This window comes from Mirounga leonina, unplaced genomic scaffold (genome assembly GCF_011800145.1).
Source record: "Mirounga leonina isolate KUSES-001 unplaced genomic scaffold, KU_Mleo_1.0 Mir_107, whole genome shotgun sequence".
NCBI lineage: Eukaryota > Metazoa > Chordata > Mammalia > Carnivora > Phocidae > Mirounga > Mirounga leonina.
Window position 1 is genome coordinate 4,008,979 of NW_023270233.1, and position 19,273 is coordinate 4,028,251.

General features: G+C 35.7%; 1 protein-coding gene across 7 annotated transcripts in view; it reads right to left on the reverse strand.

The window, feature by feature from the left end:
• LOC118018668 (RUN and FYVE domain-containing protein 2) overlaps positions 1-19,273 on the reverse strand; it is a 46,218-nt gene that overhangs the window by 4,922 nt on the left and 22,023 nt on the right. For 6 of the 7 annotated variants that reach the window (XM_035017435.1, XM_035017414.1, XM_035017424.1 and 3 more), the window contains 5 exons: positions 17,698-17,795; positions 15,163-15,282; positions 8,434-8,563; positions 7,754-7,848; positions 947-995 (listed from right to left, as the gene is read on the reverse strand). In XM_035017435.1, the coding sequence (XP_034873326.1) occupies positions 947-995; positions 7,754-7,848; positions 8,434-8,563; positions 15,163-15,282; positions 17,698-17,795 (492 nt within the window). Of the gene's footprint in view, positions 1-946; positions 996-7,753; positions 7,849-8,433; positions 8,564-15,162; positions 15,326-17,697; positions 17,796-19,273 lie in introns of those variants that run through there. The other variant, XM_035017463.1, reaches the window with a different exon arrangement.

Genomic DNA, 19,273 nt, shown 5'->3' on the forward strand with positions numbered 1-19,273 from the left:
CCCAGCAAAGAGCAATATTTAAATAGTCAAAGAATATATAGTAAATGAATTCCATGAAAACTTTTAATTATATTGGGTGGACAATGAAGAGCAAACAGACCAGGGTGAGAGTGGGCAAAACTCCTCATCCACCATGCTAACCAGGCTATACAGACAGGTCTAAAATAGGTCTTAAATAAATGAGTGAATAATATATACTGCCTATTATTTAGAAATGGGGGGTAAAGCCAGAAGGAACGACTAAAAGAATCGGAAGTTGCCTCCTTCAGGTGGCAGGAGCTAGGGTGGATGAGGGACAAGGGGGTGAAGAACAGGAGACTACTACTTTTTTTAATTCTTTCTAGCACTACTTGACTTTTTAAATTACTTTCATGTAACACTTCGCTAAAAAAACAGAATGGGAAGCTGTGTGGTAGAAAGTAATCTCACTGAACTACTCACAGAGAGACTATTTCCTCCTATGTTGTAGAAGGGATTCTTGCCTCCAGACGCATTCAGAACCATACACTGAACCACTGTACTAATCACTTTTCACACATATTAACCTCAGTATTCAAAGAAACCCTGTGCAAAATCCTCTGCGTGTTTCAGAAGCCATTCAGAAGAGGGAACAAACTCCATGAAGAGGGAACTTCTTGATGGTCAAAACTACTAACAGACCAGCACAGGGACTCAAGGACTCTCAAAGGCAGTTTCACTCCATCAGGCCATGCTTTGTAGGAAGGTAGACAAAGTTCTCTCCAAGGTCATTTCCAGTATGATTACTGACTGCTTCTAGAGGCGTAACAGGGAGGAGCTGGATCCCCATCATCCCAGCTCCCTGTTCGGTGCTTCTGCCTCTATACATCCTGGGACTCAGCACCTCAGGTTTATATAGGCTTTACCTTCTAGTGGGGACTCACATATATCTCTACTTTCCTACTCGAGGAAAACACTTTCTACTCACCTGCAATGCTTTGTTGGCTTCTTTTATATCTTCTATTTTAAGTTTTGATCTGAAAAGATTACAAATGGGTCCATGTTTCAGTAAATATATTACATATAGAACATCTAGCAATTCATTAAGGTATTGGTTTTTCATAGGATATAAAACTGTATATACTACAGGATTCTAATGATCTTCTTTGACTAGTGGGATTATATTTTATATTTCCCTATATTCTCTAAATGTCCTAAGCAAAAATATCCTTTTTAAATTTAAAAATTGCTTTAACAAAAGAATACTGGCATTTTCATGCGGTTGTGACAATATCAGTAAACGCTGTCATTTACTGTGGACTCACAGTGCGCCAGACTTCATGCTATATGACCTTTGCATGTATATGCTCATTTAATCTTGAAAAAAAAAAAAACAAAAAAACCTATTTTAAAACTTTTTTTTTTAAAGATTTTATTTATTTGACAGAGAGAAACACAGCAAGAGAGGGAACACAAGCAGGGGAGTGGGAGAGGGAGAAGCAGGCTTCCCACTGAGCAGGGAGCCCGATCAGGGCTCGATCCCAGGACCCTGGGACCATGACCTGAGCTGAAGGCAGACGCCTAACGACTGAGCCACCCAGGCGCCCCAAAAAACTCACCTATTTTAAAGATCAATCAATCAATATCAATAAAGTGAGGCCTAATGAGGTTTCATCACTCGCAACAGGTCACAGAGGTAGTAACTGGGGAAGCCAGGATGCAAACCCTGGTCTTTGTGACGTTAAAGCCCATGCTAGCCGTTATACACCCGTTTCTCTACCAGAAGCAAAAGAATGGTAAGAGTGGGAATATTAAGGAAAAGAGAATTGTGATACTTTTCACCTTTTGAAAATACATGTTAATGAACACGCAGATTATAAATAGCAATAATTATCTGTGATCCTACTACCCAGAGAGGATAATCTACATGTTGATGATATGTGTATATTTTAAATTTAAATTCAATTATTTAACATAGTGTATTACTGGTTTCAGAGGTAGAGGTCAGTGATTCAGCCGTCTTATATAACACCCAGTGCTCATTACATCATCTGCCTCCTTAATGCCAATCACCCAGTTACGCCATCCCCCCGAGTATGTGTATATTTTAAATGGAGTCATCATTTATATAGTTTTCCATAAACAGCTCTTTTCAGGTATTAATATATCCTGAAAGGCTGAGAGCTACTGACTTGTTATTAAGTATCTGCCACATCATTATGGTAAAATGGTTACATGATAAACAATGAAAAATATAAAGTAGTTTATATAATTATCTACTGCTGAACTTTCAACTTATTTCAAATTTCTCGCCACAAAAATTGTTCATTAAAATTGGAATGACCAAAATATTTGTATTATTTTTCTTAGGAAAACAACTTAAAAATGAAATTAGTGGATCAAAAGGTACATCAAGTCTCTGCTCCTGAGGCAGAACAGTAGGAAACTGCTTCATACTACAAGCGCTCCTTGTTCCAAGACCAAAAAAAAACCCCAAAAATGTTAGTTTTTTATCCGGTTCACATACTTCTACCGTGGAAATAATCAATGTAAAACTACACAGATTAAAAATACAAACACAATACTAAAATTTTCTTGGCTAAATTCACATCTACAAAATGTGCCTGAAGAAAACTGACGCGGGGGGGAGTAAGAGCCAAAGCAGTAACTGCTACACAGAAAACCTGAACATGGAATAAAAGTAGCTTAATGGCATTTGCTATAAAGATCGTTATGGAAATTCACTGGCGTTTCTATATTTCTGGTTAAAATGCCTTTATTCACAAATACGGACACTGGAAATATCGCCCCCTCTGAGACGAGTTGCCAAACTAAGCTAAAGAAAGGAGCAGCAGTTCCAGGGCCAGTAAACACAATGTGCCAGAACATCTCCTCTCGGTAGGAAGGAAACAGAGGTCCGTATCGTTCCTTTTAATTAGCTTTTAGAAATATTTAATTGTGTAAAATATTTGACCATGGCATGAAAACAGCATAGGGAAGGGCCAAGATAAAACATGAGGCTATAATAAATGTGATACAATCGATTCTGACACCATAGGAAAAACACCCATAAATGATACAGCCTCTGATAATCCTGAAACCTCTGCTTTGAGGAAAGAAAAAAAAAATCTGTAATTTTCTTTACATGGAAAGAATATCTTTTACAGAAAACTACATTTGGAAGAGTCCTGGAAATTTATTTTTCTAAACTAAAAATTCTTCTTCTTGGAATTTAAGCCTTGATGAGGATAAGAAAAAAGCTGGTTATCATCCTTCACATATTTTAAACCCAGTCATTATAATACAGACATATTAGTTTAGATTCTCTTCCTTGAATATTCCATCCTAATATTTCATGTTCCACATTTTCTTCAAATGTGAACAGCTCACTTTCATTTTGTTTAATCCTAATTCGTCTCTACAATTTATTCAGAATAACATTTAAAACCTTTCAAAATTTATCAAAAATTCTTTTTAAGAATCCTTTAATAAGAAATCAGTAAGATCAAATGCTTCATTAGTGAAAGTACTTTTCTAATTAAAATTAATCATTTACATTTAAAATCACAGGTTCAGAAAGTGAGCACTAGAAAGTAATTTTCACATCCAACCTCATCTGACAAGAAAACTGATACTCTGGTTGTGATAAGCAAAGGTACTGTGCTAGGGGTTTTCACATGCTTATTCTCAATTAGAAAAAGAACCCTTTGGGGATTTTATAACACTCCATTTTACAAATGTGGAACTGGGCTTAAAGATGTTAAATAACCCTAAGTCACAAAACTAGTAAATGGTAGAGGAATACTTATTCCTGTGATACTAATGAATACTAATTTAAGTTTAATCATAACTTGAAAACACAGTCTTGCATGGTTCTTTCTGAAACCTGTATTTTCCCTTTTAATAAAATTAAATATGGTTCATATTATTCCAAATGACCTTTATCCTCCCACTCTGCATTTTAAATAATACCCAAATGGACTATATAAAGCCTAAAGGCTTCTGGTAAATTAGAAGCAAAGATTAAAAAGTACTGATCCAACCTCAGTCCCTCCTCATCAACAAATTTTTAAAAAGATATTCATCACCCTGTGTATTAGGGAGGAACCCGATAGCTTATAATCACAGGAGCCGGAGGATGAAGAGGAAGAATAAAAGTCTTTCACAGATAACCTGGTGTGGTATGGAAAACCTCACAGGGGCCGCTGTCTCTCCTCTAGCCCTGATAAATTATTCTCACCACTCAAGAGGACTACGGTTAAGAAAGGATAAAAGGGGGGCGGGGGAGGAGAAAGAAAGAAAAGGATAAAAGGAGTTCTGACTCAAAGCTGGTCCAATCCATGTCTTAGAGACTATGGCCCCAGAAACAGCAGATGAAAACTAATAAATCTGTGCCATAACAATTCAAAGATTAACAAGGAAAAAACATATCAAAAATGAAGTAAAAAGACAAAAGACAAACAGAAGATGTACAATGTGTACAATTTTTAAAATCCCCTAAGAAAAAGATGAGCAACCAAAAATATGCACAGGATATGAACAGGCAGTAAACTATAAATACAAATGGAAAACAAATAAATATAGACGTTCAGGGGCACCTGGCTGGCTCCATCCGTGGAGCATCCAACACTTGATCTCAGGGTTGTGGGTTTGAGCCCCACGTTGGGCATAGAGATTACTTAAAGAGATAAATATAGATGCTCAACTGTGCTTATGGTTAACGAAATACAAATCAAAACAGTAAGATTTTCAACTATCAGACGGGCAAAAACATTCTCTCCTACTAATATTGGAAATATTGAAGGGGTCTAATATTGGAGATAGAGGAGAATTTGACCCTACCAGAATTTTTTTAAAGCACATTCTTTTTGGCCCAGCAATCACCTTTAGGAACCTACTCTTCAGATATATTCATTAAAGTGTATCAAGATAATATGTTAAGAAAAAAAAAAAAAGAAGAAGGTAGCAGGAGGGGAAGAATGAAGCGGGGGAAATCGGAGGGGTAGACGAACCATGAGAGACGATGGACTCTGAAAAACAAACTGAGGGCTCTAGAGGGGAGGGGGGTGGGAAGGATGGGTTAGCCTGGTGGTGGGTATTGAGGAGGGCACATTCTGCATGGAGCACTGGGTGTTATGCACAAACAATGAATCATGGAACACTTCATCTAAAACTAATGATGTAATGTATGGGGATTAACATAAGAATTTAAAAAAATTTTTTAAATAAATAAAAATTAAATTTAAAAAAAGTGTATCAAGATATATCAACACAAGCATACAAGGATTTCACAGCATTATCATTTATAAAAGAAAAAAAATTAGAAAGTTTAAATTATAGCACACCCATCCTATGGAACATCTTGATGTACTGATTTGGAAAAACCTGTTCTAACATATTCTTAAGTAAAAAAAACAAACTCACAAACTTCAGAAGAACATGCATACAGTAGTTACAGAGGAGGTAGGCATGTATAAAAAAACTTAATAAAAAAAAAAAATTAGTCAAAATAACCCTTGAAAATTCCTTAAATAGCCCATAAAGTTCAGTATAGATTGTTGAGTATGTCCAACCTTGAGCAGTAATTTTCATGCAAACCAAAAATTGAGAAACAATGAACTAGACTAAAGGAAAAAGGGGAAAAAAGTGAATTCAGAGGTGCCTGGTTGGCTCAGTTGGTAGAACATGCGACTCTTTAAGTAGGCTCCATGCTAGGCCTACTCAATGCAGGGCTTGAACTCATGATCCTGAGATCAAAACCGGAGCCAAGATCAAGAGATGAATGCTTAACCAAATGAGCCACCCAGGTAACCTGAGCGTGCAACTCTTGATCTCAGGGTTGTAGGTTCGAGCTCCACATTGGGTATAGAGATTACTTAAAATCTTAAAAAAAAAAAAAAGTGAGGAATCAGAGGGTATCATGCTAAGTGAAATAAGTCAGAGAAAGACAAATATCATATGATTTCACTCGTATGTGGAATTTAAGAAAACAAACAGATGTACAAAGGGGAAGGGAGGTAAAAATAAGAACTGAGAGGGAGGCAAACCATAAGAGACTCTATAGTTAAGAGAACAAACTGAGGGCTGCTGGGGGGTGGGGGGGGGCCAAATGGGTGATGGGGATTAAGGAGGGCACTTACTAGGATGAGCACTGGGTGTTATATGTAAAGTAATGAATCACTAAATTCTACTCTTGAAATCGTAATACTACACTATATGTTAATTAATTTGAACTTAAATAAAATTTAAAAAGTGAATTCAGCTATCTAAATATTAAAATGATTATGCCTTTAATAAACTATACAGTTTTTAGCACTGCGTGGGAGATGGGTGGAAGGTAATATACACATTCCCCTTTTACTATTCTAATCTGTTTTAATATTAAACCTTTATGATCTTAAATGTAAATATTATTTTTGTTGTGGGGATTGTGCATTGCTGAGTCCTTGGCACTTGGAATACTGCCTGGCACGTAATACAAGCTTAGTATTTGTCAAATGAATAAATGAGAAATAAGGTAATAAGCACTTAGCATAGGGTCTAGGTCAAAGTGCTCATTAGGTGAATGCCAGATTAGAATTGAAATCTTGCTTATTAGACTCACAATGTAAATTGTTCTTTGAATTTATAGAAACAAAAATAGCTTTATCTTTTCTTTTTTAAAGGCAACTCTACCCCAAATGTGGAGTTCAAACTCGGAGTTCAAGCTCAAACCCCAACTTGACCCCAAGATCAAGAGTCACATGTTCTACTAACTGGGCCAGACAGGCACCCCAACAGCTTTATCTTTTTGAGAACTAGTATTTCCTTTTGTGGTTTTAGTGAACTACTCTCCTATGGCCTTAGAAATTGGTCTCAAGATTTCTTAATGGAACTTCATCTTTAGCAATGAAGTCTCCTTTCCAGTTACAATTTCTATTGTTTGTTACAAATGATATATACGTACATATATGACTAATGATATATGATGAGATATTCACATATAAATTTGTTATGAGGTTCACTAAGGCTCACTAACTTTGAGGATTGATACTTGGGAGAGGGAGGAAATTGTGCTATTTGAATTTTTAACCACATAAAACACCAAAGGGGTTTATACAGGTGATAAGATTATGGGCACTATAGCTTTCTTTTACTTTTCTCTTTTTTGGTGGTTTTTTTTTTTTTAACATGGCAGTGATACATTCAATACTAAATTAAACCTTCCGAGGCTTATCCCAGATACTTGGCAATATGTTCAATCAGGGCACAAAGATGAAGCTGCTAACCCAAAACACAGACCACATGGAACAAGGAGGAAGGTGAGAAAGACAGAACACTACTTCTTCTGGTCTTTCTAGCAACCCAGTAACACTTGGCTGCAAAGAACCAACCACACTGTATGGAGTTAAGCCCCAACTCGAGCATAAGACTCTCCACTTCTCACAATGTTGGCTCCTTCTCAAAACAGTCTGAAAATGATCTCTCCAGGTATTTTGGAAATTTGGTTTCTGTTGCTCTGGGGAAAATATATTAAATGAACTTCTGAATTCTCTAATTTGAAGAAATGAAACAAGAGTCTTAACTTTCATCTACTGGAAAGCATTTAAAGTTAAAATGTATTAAACTGAACCTAACTTTTAACAAAATCGCTCCAATCCAGTCTTGCATGTTTACCTTTAAGGTTTTTGGTTTTGATTTTAATAGTTTATATATTTTTTTTCTATATTTAAACTCTTCTGCCTACTTGGTTTGGCACACTCCTACCTTTATAAATGTCAATGACTATATAGATGAAGGAAAAAAGAGAAATTACTCGCTAAGTTTGTTGCCAAGTTCTTCAAGAGCTTGCTCCTGTTCATGATATATTTTTTTCAACTGCTGATTTTCATCCTGGATGTTAAGGAACTCCTTCAAAACAATAAAAGACAGAAAATGCAATTTAAAAGAAATAAACAAAAAACTCCCCATTGTATACATACCAATAATTAGGAACATATATCCTTTAGCTTTTTATAAAAAACAGAACTCTATGTCCAAGCTCTTTCATAGCTGTTCCATCAACTATCACCTATTTCCCATTCATTTAATCTCCTTACTGGTTTTCTTTTCTTTTAAGATTTATTTATTTATTTGAGGGGGGGAGGGCCAGAAGGAAAGAAAGAATCTCAAGCAGACTCCCCAGTGAGCACGGAGCCCAACACAAGGCTCAGGGCTCAATCCCACGACCCTGAGATCATGACCTGAGCTGAAACCAAGAGTCAGATGCTCAACCGATTGAGCTACCCAGGCGCCCCATGGTTTGTTTTTTTAAAGTAAACTCTCCACCCAATGTGGGGCCTGAACTCACGACCCCAAAGAGTCACCCCTTCTTACTGGTATTTTTAAAGATGACCAGTATATTCTGTCTCTTTGGTATAAATATAAATTATGATTTCTCTTTTTAAGTAACTTAGTTTTCAAAGATATAATTTTTAAAGTTTTACCACCATTTACTTTTTTAAGACTAATGATTTGTTGGGTCTCATTTCTAAGATGAGATAAGGCATCTTTCTCCTTTTGAAGATCTTCCTGCAAAGTCTGCCTCCATTCCTTCTCAATCTTCAAATCAGTTTCCAGCTGCACCCTTGAATGACAAACACACAGAAGCTTAGTGCTATTTCTCACATGACAGTTGTCTTTCTTCAATAACACCATCTTTTTGATTATTTTCACTTTTGTGCATTTCTTCAGGTATTTTCTTTCATAAATATTTTTTGTAAACAAGTTCAGCAGCACCAGGTTTTCTGATCCCAACATATCAATATATTTGCCAACCACAAAAACTCCTTCCTAAACAATAATTTATGTCATTTTTAAATTCTGTGTACATAAATGCCATATGAGCATATAAAATGCCTTGAAGGGTATACCACACTATTAAAACTGGTTGTATCTTGGGGGAATAAAACAAAGGAGAAAAATGTGAAGTTTTAATTATTTACATTTCTGTGCCATGTACAAAATTTTACAACTAACTATTGTTCTGATATAAGAATTACAGCAACCACTAAACCAATTAAACATTAGTCACAGAAAAATCAACCCTGGTACTTTACAGATTGCTTACAGGACAGAGTTAAGCCCAAGAGACGCCAAGAGGAAAACTCATACAGCCTGGAAATGCCAATTCACATTCGAAAGCGCTAACATCATCATTTTAACAGGTGCTATCCGGCAAAACAAAAGTAATCAAATTCCTACACTTTAGGATACCAAAGAGAAATCATTTTGAAAATTATTGCTCATAAGTAGGTATAACAGATGAGGCATAAACAAATAATGCTACAATCTCTAATACTTTAAATTTTATTTTATTTTTTAAGATTTTATTTATTTATTTGACAGAGAGAGACACAGAGAGGAACACAAGCAGGGGGAGTGAAAGAGGGAGAAGCAGGCTTCCCAGGAAGCAGGGAGCCCGATGCGGGGCTCGATCCCAGGACCCTGGGATCATGACCTGAGCCAAAGGCAGATGCTTAACCAACTGAGCCACCCAGGTGCCCTCTAATACTTTAAATTTTAATATCAATATATAATATTGAGACTTTCACAATATATCATTTTAATACTCTTGTGTTGATATTTTGATTACTTTTGTTTCCTCATAAAGTTAGCATTTCTATCTATAGCCATATTATTTTTCTGTGAAGTAAATTTTAGATTTTATAATTCAGGTTGAAGAGAAGAGATACCCCTAAATGGAATTTACAAATTGTTGATAAATACTATTTCACTACAAATTCAAAAGGAATACAGAGACAGGTATATGTTACTAAAACTGAAGTAACCAAAGTATGGAGTGCCTTGAGTGGCCTCATCATCCAGAATCAGAAAAAAAAAGTGAAAAAGCAAAGGAAAAATATTTTTAAGTTATTATAAATATATTGTCAAAATACACATTGACCACAAGAGGCAGAAACCATAAAGGAAAAACTATTTAAAACTTCAAAATGTCTAGGGGCGCCTGGGGGGCTCAGTCGTTAAGCATCTGCCTTCGGCTCAGGTCATGATCCCAGGGTCCTGGGATCGAGCCCCGCATCGGGCTCCCTGCTCTGTGGGAAGCCTGCTTCTCCCTCTCCCACTCCCTCTGCTTGTGTGCCCTCTCTCACTGTCTCACTCTCTGTCAAATAAATAAATTTAAAAAAAAATTAAAAATCTTTAAAAAACTTTAAAATGTCTAAATTAAAAAACCACTATGAACAAAGTTTAAAAACAGTAAACTTAGAAAATATTTCAGTGTATGTGAGATACCCAGAGTAAATAAATAACTCTTACAAGTAAATATTAATAAGCTGAACACTCCAAGGGAAAAAGTAGATAAGAACTGGCAATTCATAAAATAAGGAAATACAAAAGGATCCCACCAATAATCAAAGATACAAACTCAAACGATAAAGCACAATTTTTCAGGCTAAAGGATTCCTTTAGATTAACTGATACAATGGTGTATTAATTGATATGATACATTGCCCATGACATAGCACATGCAATAAACAAGATACTAAAAAGCATGTAGTATATCCTCTTTCTAAAATACATAAAAAACATCTATGTATACCAAAAAAAGGGATATTCATCAAAATGTAAAAAAAAAACCAAAACAACTATCTCTAATTTTTATTTTCTTCACATTTTCCTACATTTTCCAACAGCATGTAATATTTTCAAAGTCAGAAATCAATAAAGTTATTTCCATTTTAGGAGAGAAAAATGGTAATTGTTTTTCTTGAACAGAGTCCCAGCTGCCCCTTTCTACAGAAACCGTTACAATTTTTCTGAGCCATCAGGGATTCCCTGATCTCCAAACTGTTCACATGTTCATGCTCTACCAAAATGGCACCAACTGAGAGACAAAATTATTTTCATGGTTTTAGCAGAAACAAACATCTTCTCTCTAGAGTTGTATCCAAGACTTATTAACTAGGTTAGCCCCATAGCAACAGGAACCCCAGAAGACAAAGAATAACATGGTGAGGAGTTCCCTGAGGCCTCTTTTTGCCTCCTGTATAGCTCAGAGTGGGTGTTGAAGAAGTCCAATATCTGTAATGGATACAGAAAAAAAAAAAAAAGTCCAAAGAAAAGCCTGCTCTCTCTTGCTAAAGAACTGGGAAAAGGTAGCCTAGAATTGATAGAAACCTTTTTGACAATAAATGCCCTACTGCAGCAAAACAAAAAACAAAAAAACTCAGAGAAAAAGCCATAGGCCCTCAACCACTGTTAGCAAAGGCCAAATGGGGAGCTTAGATTGCCATCCGACACTGGCAATAATAAAGTGTCTCTCCCAATCCCCAAAGTGGTAATATCAGAGAAGTCCAAGTGGCAAGCCTGGACTTTCACTACTGCCCAGCACCCTCTTATGGAGACCACATTGAGAACCTGGACTTTTAACCCCACATCAATAAGGTATTTCTCACCCTCCCCAGGTCAGTGAAAGCCACATGAGAAGCCTAGATTTCTACCCCTGCCCACTGAAATGAGGTACCTCTACCTCTCTTCCAGAATGGTGTCAGCAGAGACCAAGGCAGAACCCTGGACTTCCGCTCCTACTTGAGAGTAACAAGGCACCACTCCTCTTTTCCACAGTGTCAGTAGAGACTGAGTGGAAAGCACAGATTTCAATCCCTGCCCAGTAGTTAGGCACCCTTCTCCATCCCATCCAGAATGGTTCTAGGATTCTACTATCCCCACTTGGTATAAAGAGTCAGTGTTGGGGCACCTTGGTGGCTCAGTCTGTTAAGTGTCTGACTCTTGGTTTGGCTCAGGTCATGATCTTGGGGTCATGGAATTGAGCCCTGCATCTGGCTCCATGCTCAGTGTGGTGTCTGCTTGGGATTCTCTCTCCCCGTCCCTCTGCCCTTGTGCCTCCTGCTTGCACTCTAAAATAAATAAAGAAATCTTAAAAAAAGAGAAAGAGAGGAGTCAGCATCTATATTCCCCTGCTGGTGTGGTTTCAGTGGAGAGCTGCTAAAATTTAAATAAGATGTAGTCTCATACCATAATTCTCAATATGTCCAGAATGCAACTGAAAAACACTTGTCATACCAAGACCCAAGAAAAATCTTAACTTGGATGAGAAAAAATAGATGCCAACATGTCAGGTAATTCTGACTAGATAAGAATTTTAAAGCAGTCATCATAAAAATGCTATGACCAATTAAGAACACACTTGAAACAAAATAGTAAGTTTTAGCAAAAAAGATCAGACGAGATTGGGCACATTCAGGGTGGTACGGACATAGACAAGTAAAAAAGAAAGAGAGAGAGGAAGGAAATATAGTCAAAAGGAAATATACAATAACCTCACTAAATGGGCTCAGTAGGAGAATGAAGATGATGAAAGAATGAATTTCAAAACACTACAACAGAGGGGCACCTGGCTGGGTCAGTTAGTAGACTCATGTGACTCTTGATCTCAGGGTTGTGAGTTCAAGCCCCACATTAGGCACAGAGCCTACTTAAAAAAAAAAGACAACACTACAATAGAAATTACCCAATCTGAACAAGAGACAAAAAAGACTGGGGGAAAAAAAAGTGTCAGAGACCTTTAGGACTATTTTTTTAAAAAATCTAATATTCAAGGTTATCAGAATTCCAGAGAAGAGAGGGGAGCTTGGGAGCCTAGGAAGCTCAGTCAGTTAAGCATCCGACTCTTGATTTCGGCTCCGGTCATGATTTCAGGGTTATGAGATCAAGCACCGTGTCAGGCTCCATGCTCACAGCAAGGAGTCTGCTTAGGATTCTCCCTTCTCCTACTTCCTTCTGTCCCCACTCCCTTTCTTTCTCTAAATTGAATAAGTATTTTTTTTTTAAATAAGATTTTATTTCTTTGAGAGAGAGAGAGAGAGAGAATGAGTGGGAAGGAGGGGCAGAGGGAGAGGGAGAAGCAAGCTTCCTGCTGAGCAGGGAGCCCAATACGGGGCTCAATCCCAGAACCCTGGGATCATGACCCAAGCCGAAGGCAAATGCTTAACTGACTGAGCCACCCAGGTGTTCCTAAAGTGAATAAATCTTAAAAAAAAAAAAAAAAAAGAGCTGGGAAAAATATCTAGAAAAAAAGCTGAAAATTTTCCAAATTTGGTAAAGATAAAGATTCAAGAAGCTGACCAAAGCCTAAAGAGGATAAATCCAAAGAAATAATCTTGGGTAGAGGAACAGAATTCAAATGACAGTATTTTTCATCAGAAACTATGAAAACCAAAAGAAAGTGGTACAACACTTTTCAAGTGCTGAAAGAAAAGAACTGTCAACTCAGAATTCTAAGGATATTCTGAAAATATCTTTCAGAAATGAAGGTGAAATCAAGACCTCAGATGACAAAAAATAAATAAGAGAATTTGTTGCCAACAGACCTACCCTAAAAGAAACACAAAAAAAGTTCTTCAGATACAGAAGAAAACTTGGAATTTCAGGAATGATGAAAGAACAATAAAGTTTTCTAAATTATGTTTAATGTTTGAAGGACAAACTATAATACTGTCTGATGTGGGGGCACATGGCTGGCTCAGCCATAAAGCATGCAACTCTTGATCTCAGAGTCATGAGTTCAAACTCAATAATGGACTTAGTTTATATTAAAAAAAAAAACTTTCTAATATTGTCTGATATGGTTTGCGCAGAGAAAATATTTAAGTCAATTATGTTATAAAAGGGAGAGAGTAAAAAGATCTAAGTGGAAGTAAGGCTTCCACACTTCATTCAAAGTAGTAAAATGTTGGCACCAATAAACTGAAAAGTTGCAAATATATAAGACAGTATCTTCAGCAATCATTAGAAAATCTATATGAAGAGATACACTCAAAAACACTATAGATAAATCAAAAAGGAATTCTAAATAATATTCAAGTAATCCATAGGAAGGCAGGAAAAAAGAAATAAAGGAATGAAAAACAAAACAACAAAAAAACAATAAAACAGCAACTTAAGCTCTCATATCAACAATTACACTAAATGTAAATGGACTAAATATATCATTAAGAAATTGTCAGAACAGATAAAAAAAATATGAACTATAAGAAACTTTCTTCAAATATACTGATGATGATAATAAAGATTAGGCTGAAAGTTTAAAGACCGAAAAGTGTGAATGTTAATGTTTTATTACATGACAATATTAATCAAAAGAAAGAAGTAGCTCTATTAACATCTGATAAAGAAAATTACCAGAGATAAAGAAGCATATTATGTTGATAAAAAGGTCAATTCACCAAAAAGATACAGCAATCCTAAATGTGTAGGCACCAAACAACAGAACTTCAGTATACAAGAAGCAAAAACCATTAGAACTAAAAGTAGAAATACACAAATCCACAATTAAAGTTGGGATATTCAACAAATCCCCTCTCAATAATTGACAGAACTATTAGAAAATTAGCAAAAATTGAGAGGAGTTTAATGTCACCTCAACCAATGGATCTCAAGGCAGCTTAGCAAGTTATACATCATAAATGGCATGTAGTCTTGTTTAATGATCTGTTAAACATAATACATAACTATTTTCTATTGTTGCTTTATTTTAATAACAAAAGTAGCACATATTGACTGGGGGAAAATACTGATGTTTAATAAAGTAAAAACTAAAATACCCCTGCCAATCTGCCATCACTCCCCTAAGATAATCATTCCCCAGAATCTGTATTGTTTAAACTCTTTTCTCTCTTTATATATATATGTAAATATGCACATATGCACAGTTTTAATTTTATTAAAAAATGGGATTATACCTCACATACTGTCTGCAACTTGCCTTTTTCAGTCCAATGACGTATATGGACATCATTCTTAGCTGGTAATAGATATATAGATCTGTCATATGAAGTATTAATAAAAATGTTCTCAAAAAACTTCTTATTCTTTGATAAGTCCCTTTCAGTTACAAAGGCATATTACACTCAGTACCTAGAAATATAATGGCCATCTGCTTTTATATACCAGCAGAAAGAATAAAATTCTCCTTGAGCAAGGTAACAAGATAGTTGAAATGCTCTGAAAACAATAAGGGGACAAAAAAACACAAGTTTTATCAATTATGTTTTCTAATTTTTTTTTATTTCTCAAGGAGAACTCCATAATCTAGCTGGCATCATTAACTAAAGGAAAATATAGGTATCCTACCATTATGTGCAAAAAAGAAGGGGTGGGAATTATGTTAATACAAGTACTTATTTCCAAGAGTGAAATACTCACAGCTGTTTCTCCTTTTGGGAGATTTGTTTCTGCAGATTGTCGGATTTACTCTGACACTCTTGTAGATATTTCTTGTCTTCATCTTCAGCTTCCATTTGCGCCTTCTCTGCTTGCTGCAATCTGGTGTAATTCAAATCAACTTTGGGTAAAACTGAGGCTAGAACTAGGGTGTAAAAGGGTGAAGAAGACAAATAAAAGAAAAATGGGGAAATAGAAACATTTCTAAATGAAAACAAAGTTTGGGGGGAAACTCACAAACTCAAACGTGAAAGAGCCACACAATGTCTAGAAATTGTTATGTGATTTTTTTTCAATATAACATATAATATGCCCAGAATACTATCTTCAAATTTATTTTATTTCTTGTTCATAATTAACAATGCAAAGCAATACAGCCTTTACCACTTACGTAGAGCAGAATGAATTAACTTCGAAAGTATAATGGGTGTGTTACTGCCTTTTTACAAAACCATGTAAAGCACAGTATTTACGTCTACACTAGGTGAAGAAGCCACATTGTTATTTATTATGTTAGGATGTGTATGCCAGGAATCAAGTGTGCTACAAGGCCAAGAGCAAAGACCTGCAATTATTTTGAACAGCCAAGTCCTCCCTGTAGGATCTTTATGCATTTACTACATTATGCCGAAAGCTGTGTGTGTGTGTGTGTGTGTGTGTTGTGTGTATGTTAAGATTCGAAAGAATATAGTATTAGTTGGCAACATTCTCTAGAGATCATTTTTGTTCATCACTGATGTTTAAATATTAGCTTAAAATGTGATTTTCATTTGTTGTTTTTATTTGTAAGTCATTGCTTCTCCCTGTGCTTAGCTCCACTCCCTGCCTCCCATCTAGGATTTCTTAGATTTAACTTCAATGTTTTTATAAGAAAACTTTTCCCACGTATTAAAGAGACATTAACTCCTTGTAGGGAATCACAGGCAAAATTTCTATTCAACTAGCTGAAAACACTGCCTCTTCTTTTCTTCCTAAAAACATACCAGTGGGGCAACCTGACACATTTGAGAAGTATAAATGCCACTTCTGAGCAAAAGAGAATAACATTCAAGTTATCTCTAAATTGAAATTTAATTTTAAAATATTAACGTAGGGGGACAGGGACCCAAGTATTTCTCTAAGATTACAGAAACTAAAATAAAACTCAGAGTGAGGTAGGGCTTGAAGTTGTGCTATCACAGAAGAGGGCTAAGGGAACTGGAAAACTGAGGTGCTAGAGCACAAGAGAATGGCCAATCTGGGTTATAAACTATTTTAAAACATATTAAAAAATCAGTAAAGAAGCCATTAGGCCAAGAGTGGGCCAAGAGGGAAAATTTGTGCCAACACACTGTGAAACCAAAGGGTTAAGTTATTTTTAAACAATGTTTATATTTTCCATCAAAAAGTAGCTAAAAAGATAAAACTGCACTTGAAAATCCTGACCTCCAAAAGGTCAATACTCAAATCAGCCTTTGTGCACAAGGTTTGAGGAATGTGTTTTTGGAAATCCAAGTGCACCCACTCTGCTTCATGGCAGTGTATTACCACAGCAGCTGATCAAGAAGTGGACAGGGTTCTTAATACCCTTTTCAAATACTTAATAGCATAAATTATTTTCTATTTAATATATTATAAAATTGTTGACTCTCTTTTAGTCTGTTTAAATACAAGTGGTTTTCAGAAAGATATATCTTTGACCAGCTTGTACTGGTCCTGAGTGTCACTGCTGGCATATTTCACCAATGACATTGCAATTGTCCTAGTTTGAGTTAACAAATCACTGTCACTTCATAATGGAATGGACAGAAATTAAAGACAGAGAAAGGTAATAAAGATGTCCAAAATGTAAAAATGGGGATAAAGAAAACAAAAAAGAAAAAAGAAGAAAGAGGATGTCAATAAAAGAATATTCATGTCAATAAAGCATTAATAGTTATGTTTTTCATAAGTAGATTCAAAGAAAGCAATGATAAGACATATGTTGACACCAACATGACAGGTCAATGGAAATACATTACATTTTCCAACAATAAAAGTGAAAAATGCCAATACAAAACAATTCAATTTAAATAAAATTATTTATTGGTTTGGGTTGAGGGTCCTAGCTCAAAGAAACGCAACTAAACTGCCAACTCAAAGCTTGATTTCAGATAAAGAGATGATGAATGACAAAGGATATGACAATCAATATGCATGGAAATCAATCAGGGATAATTCCACCATAGATTTTGTTCGTTTTTCACTTTTTTAAAGTTTTTGTTTGTGTATTTATGTCATCGATTGAACCACATGAAATTGCCGATATTAAATCTTTTAAGAAAATCCACAAAATGGCAAATTCAAATGAATTCAGCCTACTATAAAGCAACTTGATTCCATGCAACAACCAAAACAAAAAAGGCAAAATCCTGCTGGGCTTAAAAAAAAAAAAGTCCTAATAAATTTTCCTAATGGTTTTTGTGGCAGGTGTCAGAGTTGAATAAAGAAAAGGGAGAAAAAAAGGAAAGAAAGAAACTAAGACTGAAAATGCTGTACCTTTGCTCCAGCTGCCTCATGGCTGCAGTAATTTTATTGGTTTTTTCTTCTAGTCGGACAATTATTTCATTTTTTTCTTTCAAGCCATCTTCAGAACCCTATGTAGAAAGGAAAAAAAAAAACAAAACTATAGTGGCTTTGATTTTTAAACCTGAATATTTTTAAGTTTTGTATACCATTTCACTATGGAATTTTTACTTTGAAATGAGTAGAGCTAATTTGTAGGTTAAAATACTCCTATGATATAAAGCAGCAGTACTATTAGTCTTCAATTAAAATGTAATAAAAAGAACTGCCTTTAGTGTTTCTGGAAGACAACAGAATAAACTCTTGTAAACTATGCTTTTTTTCCAATTAAATAAAGAGTTTTTGGCAACAAATCTACTTAAACAGTGATGTCACTTTATGAGAGAATTGTAACGATTATTATAGTAAAGCATTTTTTTTTTAAGATTTTTTTGAGAGAGAGAGAGCACGAGCAGCAGGGAGGGACAGAGGGAGAGTGAGAAGCAGACTCCCACTGAGCAGAGAGCCCCACATGAGGCTGGATCCCAGGACTCTGGGACCATGATCTGAGCTGAAGGCAGACGCTTAACTGATTGAGCCACCCAGGTGCCTCTACAGTAAAGCATTTCAGTCAAAACTAAATCTTTCTCAGGGCCCTTGGCTGGCTCAGTAGGTAAAGCATGTACATTGCTGATCTTGGGGTTGTAGATCTGAGCCCATGTTGGGTGTAGGGATTACTTAAAAAAATAAAATCCTGAGGCGCCTGGGTGGCTCAGTCGTTAAGTGTCTGATGCCTTTGGCTCAGGTCATGGTCCCAGGGTCCTGGGATCAAGCCCCACATCAAGCACCCTGCTCTGGGGGAAGCCTGCTTCTCCCTCTCCCACTCCCCCTGCTTGTGTTCCCTCTCTCGCTGTGTCTCTGTCAAATGGGTATTAAAGAGGGCACGTTCTGCATGGAGCACTGGGTGTTATACACAAACAATGAATCATGGAACACGACATCAAAAACTAATGATGTAATGTATGGTGATTAACATAATAAATTTAAATTTTTAAATAATTTTTAAATTTAAACTTTAAATTTAATAAATTTTAATAATTTAAATTTAAATATTTAAATTTTACATTTAAATTTATTAATCAAATTTATTAATTAAATTTAAAATTAAATATTTAAATCTTAAATTTTAATAAATTTTAATTGATAAATTTTAAAAAATTTAAATTTTTTTTAAAAAGTAATAAGATAAAAAATAAAATCTTAAAAAAATAATTATTAAAGGGGCACCTGGGTGGCTCAGTTGGTTAAGTGTCTGACTTCAGCTCAGGTCATGATCTCAGGGTCCTGGGTCAGGCCCTATTTTGGTCTCCACACTCAGCGGGGAGTCTGCTTCTCCTCTCCTTCTGCCCCTCCCTCGAGCTCATGCTCTCTCTCTCTCAAATAAATAAAATCTTTTTAAGAAAAAATAAATCTTTCTCAGGACTACACTGTATAAAGAATTCACAGAAATGTCCTGCATATTTAGATTGAGTTTTCCCAAAAGATTTAATCTTCATACTTAACCTTTTGG